General features: G+C 46.1%; 1 protein-coding gene across 5 annotated transcripts; it reads left to right on the top strand.

Moving 5' to 3' along the window:
- Positions 1-2,191: 2,191 nt before the first annotated feature.
- On the top strand, positions 2,192-10,499 carry TACO1 (translational activator of cytochrome c oxidase I). 5 transcript variants are annotated; one of them, XM_086357051.1, is made up of 5 exons: positions 2,192-3,571; positions 3,865-3,971; positions 5,435-5,562; positions 6,367-6,544; positions 6,880-10,499. In XM_086357051.1, exons 1-5 carry the CDS (start codon positions 3,292-3,294, stop codon positions 7,078-7,080), a joined length of 894 nt encoding a protein of 297 aa, XP_086213177.1. In that variant the 5' UTR covers positions 2,192-3,291; the 3' UTR covers positions 7,081-10,499. The 5 variants fall into 5 exon arrangements, 4 of the variants coding, with proteins under 4 accessions (XP_086213177.1, XP_086213179.1, XP_086213180.1 ...); XR_015147446.1 differs by having other exon boundaries at positions 3,091-3,571; positions 5,435-5,566; XM_086357053.1 differs by lacking the exon at positions 3,865-3,971 and having other exon boundaries at positions 3,103-3,571.
- Positions 10,500-11,959: the final 1,460 nt, after the last annotated feature.

The following is an 11,959-nucleotide window of genomic DNA, read 5'->3' as shown; positions in this document are numbered from 1 at the left end:
ATTCAGTTTTTCCCATTCTGCCATGGCGGTCATGTGCCACAGACACTGGCCAGGGGATTAGACTCTACCTCAGCCCATCACACTATCGGATGGCCTAACGCATCACCTGTAACAAAACACAGAGCATGTACTGCCTGCCAGGGGCCCATGGCCTTCAGGTTGCTTGCAGAGGACCAGGAGAGACATCCATATAAACAAATACTGGCCACGTCCCATGCGGTGACTCAGGTTCAGGTTTCCTGGTGGCCCTGTGGAGGAGAGGATCGCCTGCGCCTGGGTGGGAGTCACAGGATCAGGGAAAACTTCATGAGACAAATGCTTGAACTGGGTTTTGAAGACTGAGTTGGAGTTTTCTGGGTATAGAGAAAGGCATTTAAGGCAGAGAGAACATCCATGTACAGATCTAGAGAGGGTAGATTTCTCCCTCAGTCCAGTGATTAAGACCTCACCTCCCAATGCAGAGGACACGGGTTCAGTCCCTAGTTGGGGAGCTAAGATCCCGCATGCCTCCTGGCCAAAAAAACCAAAACATGAACCAGAAGCAATATTGTAGCAAATTCAAAAAGACTTTAAAAACTGTCTACATCAAAAAAATTTGCAGTTGCTGGAGGGGAGGGATGGTTAGGGAATTTGGGATGGTCATGTACACACTGCTGTATTTAAAATGGATAACTGACAAAGACCTATCATAGAGCACATGGAACTCTGCCCAGTGTTGGATGGCAGCCTGGATGGGAAAAGGGTTTAGGGGAGAATGGATACATCTATATGTATGACTCAGTCCCTTTGCTGTACATCTGCAACTATCACAACATTATTAATTGGCTATACCTCAATACAAAGTAAAAAATTTAAAAAATAAAGGAAAACCTAAAAAGTAAATGTTAAGGTACAGACATGTATGAAGGGTTATGTGAACACGCAGAGGGCATCTGAGCCCAAATGGAGAATTTGGAGAGCTTTCCTCTGGCGGGAAATAATGCCTGAGCTATAAATCTTGAAGGAAAGACAAAAACTAGCCAGAAGTAAGATTGAACAGCAAAGACACAGGTTTGTGGTTAATACAAGAATTGGGAGAAGCAATCTGATATTTCTACATAAACTGCAAAGTACAGGGAGGAGAGTGCCTAGCCCCAAGGAGCTTCAATAAAAAAAGAAATGGAACAATTCATAAGTGTACTATGGGCTTCCCTGATAGCTCGGTTGGTAAAGAATCCACCTGCAATGCAGGAGACCCTGGTTTGATTCCTGGGTCTGGAAGTTCTGCTGAAGAAGGGATAGGCTACCCATTCTAGTATTCTTGGGCTTCCCTTGTGGCTCAGCTGGTAGAGAATCTGCCTGCAATGCAGAAGACCTGGGCTTGATCCCTGGCTTGGGAAGATCCCCTGGAAAAGGGAAAGGCTACCCACTCCAGTATTCTGGCCTGGAGAATTCCATGGACTGTATAGTTCATGGGGTCGCAAAGAGTCGGACATAACTGAGCGATTTTGACTTTCACATAAATGTACTATTAATTACAGCTAAAAATTCAAAGAAGAACTCAAGATCGCTTTACCTGAGGTGGTGACAGCTGAACTGGGTCTTGAAGCATGATAAAGATCTTACCAGCAAGATAGTGACGTCACTCCAAGCAGAAAGGAGCAAAGAAGTGATAACTTCTATTCAGAGTACAGTGAGTAACTGCCTCCGACCTGACTCTAGTGTCAGGGCATGAGACCAGAAAAATGAGTAGATCTGAGTTTATGGAGATTTTATATAATAATAACAAAGTCTATACCTGTGTATTTTATCCATTATCCCATTTAATCCTAGCAAGGCTATTCTGGCCTCCCTGATGACTCAGTGGTAAAGAGTCTGCCAGCCAATGCAGGAAACTCGGGTTCCATTCCTGGGTAGGGAAGATCCCCTGAAGAAAGAAATGGCAGCCTTCTATAATATTCTTGCCTGGGAAATCCCATGGACAGAGGAGCCTGGTGGGCTATATATAGTCCACGCCGTGGCGGAAGAGTCAGACACAACCTTGAGACTAAATAACAAGGCTATTTACAGGTCAGGAAATTGAAATACAGGAAGTAAAGGAGCTTGCTCAAGGTTACACTAGTAATAAAACAGCCGGGGTTTGAACCCACCAGTTCAAACCAGAGGGCACAGGCTTAAGCTGTTTAACACACCAAGTCCTTTGGATTTAACCTCACCAGCCTGGGGAGCCACTGGAAAGTTGTTCACGGTCGCTGGCTTTGTTTCTTCTACCTTCTCTTCCTAATGGCCTCAGTTTTCTCTTCTGGGAGAGAAGAGGGAAAGCGCAGAGGGGAATTTGGCTCTTGAAAATTCTTCTGATTTTTCTCTCTCTCCAGGATGGCAAGCGTCAGTTACTTTTAGGGACTTTGTCACTATGGTCATCTCTGCTATTTACGTAAGACTTTATTACTTTAAAGCCGTCCCTGGTGGCTCAGATGGTAAAGAATCCTTCTGCAATGTAGGAGACCCAGGTTTGATCCCTGGGTCGGGAAGATCCCCCTGGAGAAGAGAATGGCTACCCACTCCAGTATTCTTGCCTGGGAAATCCCATGGACAGCGGACCCTGGCGGGCTGTAGTCCATAGGGTCGCAAAGAATCGAACATGACTGAGCGACTAACACTTGCACTTTATTACTTTAAAGCTCTAAGGGCTTACTTTGCGTTTTCAACCCTCCTACGTTGGTAAAGCAAGTAATAGCATCCTTATTTACAGATAGTGAAGAGGAAGTTCAGAGAGACTAAATGACTGGGCAGATCACATCTCTGCGGACGATTTCCTTACCTGTAAAGTGAAGTGACTGAACTATCCCTTTGCAACAACAATACATTTATCATTATAGACCTGCTCAGAGTTGGGAAGCCATTCTGAAGCAGAATCAATTTCATGACCCAGATACATCTCTAGTAGATCATTGTGGGACGTAAAGTCCGGCGCTCCCCAGGCAACCGAAGGGATTGAGTACAGGGCTGCCTCACGTAGGTCTGGGGTTTGCTCAGCGGGTACAGAAAAGCACGTACCAGGCTGCGGAACGGCTTTTGCGGGCGGTGGGGACGCGTTTTTGGAACGGACCAGGGAAAGGAAGTGTGTTACACCATCGAGTGTACCCACTCCCGGCTGCCGCGGGCACGATGCGGCGTCCTTGGCGTTCCGGCTGTCCTGGGCGGGCCTGAGCCTTTGGGTCTCCGGTGACGGGCAGAGGAGCCTACCGGCTCTGGACGGGCTCGTTTCGGTGGCAGACTGGGAGGGCAGACCTTGGCCCAGAGTCGGAGCCGATGGCAGCTTGGGCTGTTATCACCTTGAGCAGGGCCGCTGCCCAGTGCTTGTGGGCGCGAGGCCCCGGGGTCCGGGGGGCTGTTCCGCCCTCCGCCCTGGCCTTCCAGCCTGAGCCCCCGTGCTGTAGCGCCGCTGGGGGCCGGACGCTGCACCTCACGGCCGAAGTCCCCGCGGGGCACAACAAGTGGTCCAAAGTCCGGCACATCAAGGGTCCCAAAGACGCAGAAAGGAGTCGCATCTTCTCCAAGCTCAGCTTGAGCATTCGCTTAGCGGTTAAAGGTGAGAACCTGGCGGTCACCCACCGCTGGCAGCTACCACCCTCACTGTGCCCACGCTCTCACTTGCCTCCCAAATCCCTGTCCCCGGCCTTTCATTTCAAATGAACTGAAAACGTCTTTCCCAAAATACTTACCCAGCTTTCATTCAAACATCGGATAAAGTGTCCTAAACGAACCGAAATCTAAGCGGTGACTTGTCTCTCTTGGCTGATGGAGGGGAGGAGAGGGCGTGGATGTCTCTTTTTTCCTTTCATGTCTTATTGAGATGTCTCTGCTTACTCTTTTCTATCTCAGAAGGAGGCCCCAACCCTGAGCTCAACAGCAACCTGGCCAGCATCCTAGAGGTGTGTCGTAGCAAACACATGCCCAAGTCAACAATTGAGGCCGCGCTGAAAATGGAGGTGTGCTCTCAGTTTGACCTTCCTGTTATTGATCACAGCCCCTACCGAGCACATGTTTGGAAGGCCACCACACTTTAAATTATCAGAGAAGCGGTGTTGTTGACACCCTCATCTTAGAGCCTTCTGGTTACTCTTGGGCATTAGTTATGGGAGCACAGTCAGGAGTAGGATGTATAGATGGTGTACAGAACTGCCGGCTAAGACTGTTGAGCTGAGTTGAGGAGCTGGGGGAAAAAGAAAGGGCAGAGTATGATGTTAGGTTGCAGAAGGTTTGTTTTTCTGATATTGATACATAAAAGCAGAAAAGCCAGTAGAAAGAAGGTGCAGATGATGGTGATGGTGGGAGGGACTGGGATGTAGAACCCAGGTGTGGGAATTATCTTCAAGTCCAGGTGAGGAGACACGTGTTCTCTGGGATGGATGGGAAGAATTTGAGGAAGTAGTAGTCATCTTAGTAGCTAATAGTTATTGAATGTTTACTCCAGGCCAAGTTCTTTTTATTTTTTTTCTGGCTGCATCGTGTAGTTTGTGAGATCTTAGTTCCCCAACCAGGGATGGAACCTGTGCCCTCTGCAGTGGAAGCACAGAGTAGAGTCTTAACCACTGGACCACCAGGGAAGTCTGGAGGCCAAGTTCTTTGATAAAAACTTGGTGTGCATAATTTCACTGAATCCTCGGAACAACCTCAAGTTGGAAACTGAGGCACAGAAAGATTAGGCGACTTGACCAAGTCACACAGAAAATGACCTACTGGGAACCAGACGGACCCCAAAGCCTATTTTCGAATTATCCTACACACCGCCTTCATATCAGGTGTGTGCAGATAAGGCACACACCTTTCCCCCACCTGGGGGTCCTTTATTTCCTCTGTGAAAGAGGGAGAGAGAAGTCATCAGTTGAGTGTTCCTGGGAAGATGGCAGGGCAAGGGGACAGAGAGAGAGGTGAAGATGGGGTGCATGGGCGAGGAATGAACAGAGGCAGCGTGGGGTGTCCCCATGAGATTGGTCCCTGGAGTGTTTGTTTGAACTTTGAGGCCATGCTATTCGATGAGGCCCAGGTGTGTGATTTCTCTTAGCAGTACTCAGCAGCCCAGGGTAGACTCACAGGGGTTTCATGCAGGATAAGGTAGAGGAGGATGAGTTTTAGTAGGAGTGATAGAGGGGTGGATGTGGGATTCAGCTGGGGAAGGGAGAGACCAAAACTGGGAGATGAGTGACTGATGGTTCAGGGACAGGATAAAGAGACTGCCTTACAAGGAAGGGGTAGCACTTTCAGTTACCTCTAACATTGACCCCAAGAGCTTCCTCTCAGAGAGGGAGGACAGAATTAAAGCCTTAAGAGCCTAGGCGTCACCCCAGAGAGCCCATTCCATGGAGTCAACTTTGTGGTGGTTGTGGTGCTTGGGCTGGCATGGAGGAGGGAATTAGGAAACAGGAAAATGTGTTTGTGTTATCTATTGCAGAAAACCAAGGACATGTATTTGTTGTATGAGGGCCGAGGCCCCGGTGGCTCTTCTCTTCTCATCGAGGCATTATCTAACAGTAGCTCCAAGTGCCACTCGGACATCAAACATATCCTGAATAAGAATGGGTAGGTGTGTGTCTGGGGAGAGTGGAAGGGGACAGAGTCTCTAGGTTCTGATTCTGGGAGAGGTAAGTACTGTCGTTCCTGGTGGGGTTTCAGGTTTTACACACATGTCATCCTTAGCAGAATCCAAATGGGATCATTTGTTCTCCTTTAATGTGTTCTGTAGTGGGCAGGACCCACTCCAGTGTTCTTGCCTGGAGAATCCCAGGGACGGGGGAGCCTGGTGGGCTGCCGTCTATGGGGTCGCACAGAGTCGGACACGACTGAAGCGACTTAGCAGCAGCAGCAGCAGTGGGCAGCATCCAAAGGACAGGTGGAGAAGCAGTGCTGTCCACTTGTCTCATCTGTCCATAGAATGTCCAGGCCTTGGAATGTCCCGCCAGCGATGTACTCTCAGTTGTACAGGAATTGATGAACAAAGTCTTTGCAGCCTCCAAACTCCAGTCAGGGCAGAAAATAGAGGATTGGGGACTTCCCCTGGTGGTCCAATGGCTGAGACTCCACGCTCCTCATGTAGGGGCCTGGGTTCGATCTCTAGGGGAACTAGATCCCACGTGTTGCCACTAAAAGGTCCGGCATGCTGCAGCTAAGACCTGGGCAGCTAAATTAATTAATCAAAATAAAACAGAGGGTTAGTGTTATGTTCGGATCATTCCCTTGTCCGGAGGTAGCTGGATCTTCTTCAGGAAGAGAGCTGCTCCGTGTCTGTTTATACTCCAGGGGTAGGGTGGGAATAGTGATGGGCAGTGCTATGTGGAGGCTGAGTGTCTAAAGGGATCCATTCTGGCCCATTTCCTCGCCTATTAGGGGAATGATGGCCGAAGGAGCTCGCCACTCCTTTGACAAAAAGGGGGTGATTGTGGTTGGAGAGGAGGACAGAGAGAAGAAACCTGTGAACCTAGAGCGTGCCCTGGAGCTGGCGATAGAAGCAGGAGCTGAGGATGTCGCGGAGACTGAAGACGAAGAGGAAAAGAACATTTTTAAAGTGAGTAAGAAGCCTTGGTGTCTGGTGGACTTCTGAGAGGGCCCTGATAGACATGTTAAGTATTCTTCTCTCAGTCTCTTCTGTCTTGTGCCCGGGGGACAGGTGAGATAAAAGAGCTCGCATATTGCACAGACAATTTATTAAGTGAATACTGGATAGGACTTACTCTCCTGAGGACGAGAAGGATTCAGAAGGCGGAACACTCTGTTTCTGCCAGTGAAGACTTAAACCCAGTGATACATTTCAGGAATTTCATGCAGGTGTTTGCAAACTTCTGTCCAGCTTTGTCGTGTTATCTCCTGGCTCCTTACCTCCTGACTTTCCTTTGTCCCTAGTTTATTTGTGATGCCTCTTCACTGCATCAAGTGAGGAAGAAACTGGACTCCCTGGGCCTGTGTTCTGTGTCCTGTACACTAGAGTTCATCCCCAACACAAAGGTGCGGCTGGCTGACCCCGACCTGGAGCAGGCTGCCCATCTCATCCAGGCACTCGGCAACCACGATGATGTGATCCATGTCTATGACAACATTGAGTAGCCAGACTGTACGTGCCTCCAGGCGGCCTATTCTGTAGCACAAGCTTCTGCAGCGTCCCCTAAGACTCAAGCAGATCGGGGGAGGGTGTGGGGCGAGGACCGTGCCTAGCAGGTTAGCAAGCATAGACCTGCAGTTTTGTGGTCAGCTGAATCCCTACATGTCCATGAAGCCTCTTTGTCAGCTCTGCTGGTGTCTGAGCCCTCCTGAGTGAGTCCCCCACATCCTTCTCGATGTGGGGGGTGTGGGCAGTCAGCTGGTCAAGTTCTGATCTCAGGAATCTGGCCCTTGGGGGGACAGTAGGGGCCCTGAGGGCCCATGTACTAGAAACTACTCTTCAATAATAACAGTAATTATTGACCTGAGTAGCTGCCCTGCTGTTGTGTGACTTGAGTTTTCCTGGGTTTGTGTCCAGTTGGTGGGACCCTCTTGACTTTCTTTTAAGTCTGTGGGCTTAGTTCCACTACTCCAGTCCCAAGACTGTATTTTTTTTGATTGGCCATAGAAACGTGACTCGCAGCAGGTGCTTTGTGTTCTAGTGCTGGTCTAATGGCCTAAATCTGTCATTTTTTCACATACCTAATATCAGTCAAACGCCTACTGTGTACCAGGAACTGTACTTACAAGCTGTTCAATTGATGCCTTGTGCTGGATTTGCTCTAAGACATTGGACCTCAGGGAGAAGACGCAGGATCTCTCTCTCCTGGAGCTGTCTGAGGGCAATGTGAACTGCTGTGCATGCATCCTTGTTCTCTTCCTGTGGCCTCTGTATCCTTCTTCTGCCAGAGAACTTAAGGCTCTAGCCCAAAGGGTGCAAATGTAAGGGACTCCCACGCCTTGCTTTGTCCAGGTCCCTCTGTGTTCCGAGTGCTTTCACTGCTGAGTGAACCTATCGGTGGGCTGCACTCAGGAAAAGAAACACCACGCTGGTTTTGAAAGCTGCCTGATGCCCAGAATGCCCGACTCTGGCCCCTCTTAATCCCTGATGCCAGTTGGATGATGGGGCACTGGGAACTGGAAAGGAAATGAGAACAGAAAGAAGGGTGAAGAGCTGAGTCAGGAGCCTGGCCAGATGGGAAATAGGAGCCATGGTACGTTTTGCTCCAAAGAGTCACTTTTAGGTTTAGAGACACCAGGAGTGCCAACCACCTGTGCTGGAGCCCATCAAGTATGTGGGGCCTGGAGTAGCTTTTTGATCCCAGTTATTCACCTTCTTATAAGTTGGTTAAGGCAGTTCTGAGCTCAGTGTAATTTTCCTGAAGGAGCCTTAGGTAAATTAGGATGGAAAAGAACTAAAACCAAATTGGCTCTAAGTGATAGCTTCACTTTCTAGGAAAAACAGATCGCTAATTCCACGATGACTTCAACAGCTGGAGAGTGAAGCCTGGGGGAAGAAAATCAATTAAATAATCCATTATGGTGCCAAGGCATGCGCTCTTATACCTCATTTCATAATGGAGGTACTACCTGGGATTTTTAGTTTTTATAGGAGATAACTCATCTAAATATCTGAATAGCACATCATTAAAACAGGGCAACATAAAGTTTAAATGCCACTTCCTAATTTATAAGATACTTTCATATTTTATTTATTTGACTTTCAAAACAAACCTATAAAATAGTCAGGCCAAGTATTTTATGCACAGATGATCTCATACCAAGCAGGTGAAAACTCTGTCTTGCATTCATAGACCTTGGTTTATAAAATAGTTTGGTTTTGTGAATGTTGAATATAGGTTAATTTGGAGAAATGTGATCATTTCTGATATGAGTAGTCTTGTACTAAGGAAGCCTGCTCGAGAGGGGAACTTGGTTACTCATGTGAAGTCCTCTGATCTAACAGATAGGATTTGTTACTGTGAATTCTGTAAACCAGTTTGTTTGCATCAAGACATTCTAGACAGCTCTACACTGACCCCTGGCGGTGCCCTGCAGTCTTCCTGCAGTTAATATGGGAAAGGCAGAAATGAAAGCTTTCTCAGACCTGTTCTGACTCTAGATCTGATAAAGACGTCCTTAGCTACATAAGTTAAATTGTTAAATAGCTATTTAACTGAAAATTTAAGTAAAGATGGTATGAGCTGTTTTGCTACTAGAAATTACTTTTTAAAGAATATTTTATGTCAGAGAAAACATTTACAATATAATGTCAAATGAAAAAGATTAAAAACTGTATGTATAGTGTGGTCCAAATTTTAAAATATATATGATGCTGTATATATGAAATTTTAAGAAAAGACTAGAAGGAAGTATACCAGAATAGCAAAACTGATTATCTCTGGGTGGTGATGTTATAACTGAGTTTTATTTTCATGTATTATATTTATTATGGAAGCATTTTTTAAAAAGAAGAAAACTAGTCACGTTATCTTCCTACTAAGGAAGCAACATGTGAGCACCTGGGATTCAGGTGACCTTGAAGTCAAAAGAATAGGGTCTGGTCCTGGCTTGCCTTATCTTTGATTAGTGTCTTAACAACAAAATCATTTAGCACCTTGAGCTGGCTTGGGCTCACTTTCAAGTGTCCTTTCAGTGGGCTGGAAGTATCAGTGACAGGCTTTGTCCACAGCCTTGACTCTCACTGGGAAACGCTCATGTAGTATGTAGCTGCTGCATCTCTGCCAGGGGCCCCGGCTGAATCAGACTGGAACAGTGAGAGCTCTGCCTCCAGCTAACCATGGAAATTCAGTTGTGTGGTTACTTTTTCTTTTTTCTCTTGAAAACATATGACATAGATGTCATAGAGTTGTCTTGAGAATAAAATAAGTTAATATATGCTAAGCATTTAAAACAGTGCCTGGCAGTAGTAAGCATTCAATATATGTTGGCCTTTTTTCCCACTAAGTATGAATGAACATTTTTTTAAGCATTTTTTATTTTATATTGGAGTAGAGTCAGTTAACAATATTGTGATAATTTCAGGTGTACAACAAAGCAATTCAACCATCCATATACATGTATCCTGAGTGAACATTTTTAAAAACTGAAATGTGACCTCCCTGTATTTATGTGCTTTGTAACCTGTCCCCCACCTTCTCCTTCCCCTTCACAATATATCCTAGATGCCTTTTGGTATTGGGATGGAGAAGTCCACTTCTTTCTTTTTAGTAGCTACATGGTATTTTATTATTATTAATATGTGTCATTATTTATTTAATTAGTCTCTATCAATGGATATTTGGATTGTTTATCTTACAGAAGATGCTACAATGAATACTTTTTACCATTGCTGTCTTGCAAAGTATTCTTCACAATAAATTTATAGAAGTGGAATTACAAAACACAAAGCAGTTTTTCTTTAGACGTAAATGTCAATATGTAAAAATGTAAAGATGTAAAAACAAAGCAGAGAACCCAACTGAGTGAACTGGCGATCTGAATATATTGTATGTTATCTCTGAATTAAAAGAATGTTCATCGAATCACGTGATAGGCTTTTTGGTTTGTTTCCCTGTTTTACACCAAATTCATTGAGATATCCCTTCAGAGAATTTATTCATTGGTATTTGTTGTTCCCTGTCATGTGTCCTGTGCTCTTGAAAAATGAAAAGCAATGTGTGCAGCCGGTGTGTGAGTGGCTGCTTAATGGGACCAGTACTCGGAGGCCCTGAGCTCTAGGGTTGGGTCATGAATCTTGGGGTCAGGGAAGGCTCAGGTGCTTAAACAGAAGTGTGAGACTAGGGTGACAGACCTGAGGAGGCCTGGCCCAGTGGGGAGGCTTCACGTGGGGAAATGAAGGGGGAGGAGACAGCATAGAAAGGGGAGATGAAACACAGAGCTCAGGGAAGTAACAGTCAGCAACATCCCCATCAGAGGCTCACCTATTCATTCAACAAATATTGTTTTTTGAATGTGCCAGGAAAGATGGTAGGCCATCTTTTTTGAATGACACAGCTTCTATTTTGTTATTGTTGTTGTTGTTGTTGTTTTTAGAGGATAGTACACTCGTGAGACATGGGAGCGGGCCAACCCCAAAGGAGAGGCCCAACTTCTGTCTTTATGCTTACTTTCTTAAAGGCAGTTACAGTAGAGTAAGATAAGTGCTTTGATGAATAAAGTACTAGGTGCTTAGGTGCCCAGATTTAGGGCTTTCTGTCTGGAAAGGCTTCCTGAAGGGAGCAATGTCTAGGCTTACTTCTTCCCTGAAAGAATGAGTGTAGGGGCAAGAATGGAGGCGAGGGGTGTTTGAGACAGTGAATATGCAAAGGTTAGAGGCAAGAGAGAGTCATATTTGAGGAACTACCAGTCGTTCTCTGTGGCCAGAACAGAATTTGAATGATGGGGTTGTTGGAGGTGGGAAATGGAAAAACTTAGGCTGCAGAAGAAATGGTTCCAGGTCCTTCTTAACTACATTGATGTATTTGATTTTCCCTAAGGATAATGAGGACTGTAAAATCTTTCAGGAGATCATGGCAGGATCAGGGATCCATTTTAAAAGGTCACCCTGTGATGAGAGTGATCTTGAGAAGCTGTTACACTAAATACTCCAAGTAATAGACTTGGGAGGTTTGAACTAGGAAGGTGGAGCTGGGACAGGGAGGGGAGTGGACAGATTGGAGACATGGCCACGATTAGCTGTGGGGGAAGGGAAGTGGAGAGGAAGAACTCTTCAAGTTTGATAACTCAAAAGCATCCAAGGTGGGAACCTGATGATGGAGAGAGCAAATGAGAACCATGGAGGAAAACGATCAGATCACTTTGGACCTGTGGAATTTGAAGTACCTGCAGAGTACTCAATGGGTGATGTCTCTGAAGTTCAGAAGAAAGCCCAGAAGGATCACTGCAGCGTGGGGATGTTTGAGATGGCTGGTTCAGTGACAGACAACGGAAATGGAGTCCTCAAAAAAAGCAGTTGCTAGGAAGGTAGAGGAAAAATTAGGAG

The sequence above is a fragment of the Bos grunniens genome, chromosome 19 (genome assembly GCF_055505025.1).
Source record: "Bos grunniens cultivar Pamir isolate PY7600 chromosome 19, Bosgru_T2T1.0, whole genome shotgun sequence".
Lineage (NCBI taxonomy): Eukaryota > Metazoa > Chordata > Mammalia > Artiodactyla > Bovidae > Bos > Bos grunniens.
This window is presented reverse-complemented; position numbering and strand designations above follow the sequence as displayed.

Bases quoted from the DNA above. Each gene is read 5' to 3' on its own strand.
- TACO1 (XM_086357051.1), top strand. From the start codon at position 3,292: ATGGCAGCTTGGGCTGTTATCACCTTGAGCAGGGCCGCTGCCCAGTGC. The intron at 3,572-3,864 runs GTGAGAACCTGG...TTTCTATCTCAG, and splicing joins CATTCGCTTAGCGGTTAAAG to AAGGAGGCCCCAACCCTGAG. The intron at 3,972-5,434 runs GTGTGCTCTCAG...TATCTATTGCAG, and splicing joins AGGCCGCGCTGAAAATGGAG to AAAACCAAGGACATGTATTT.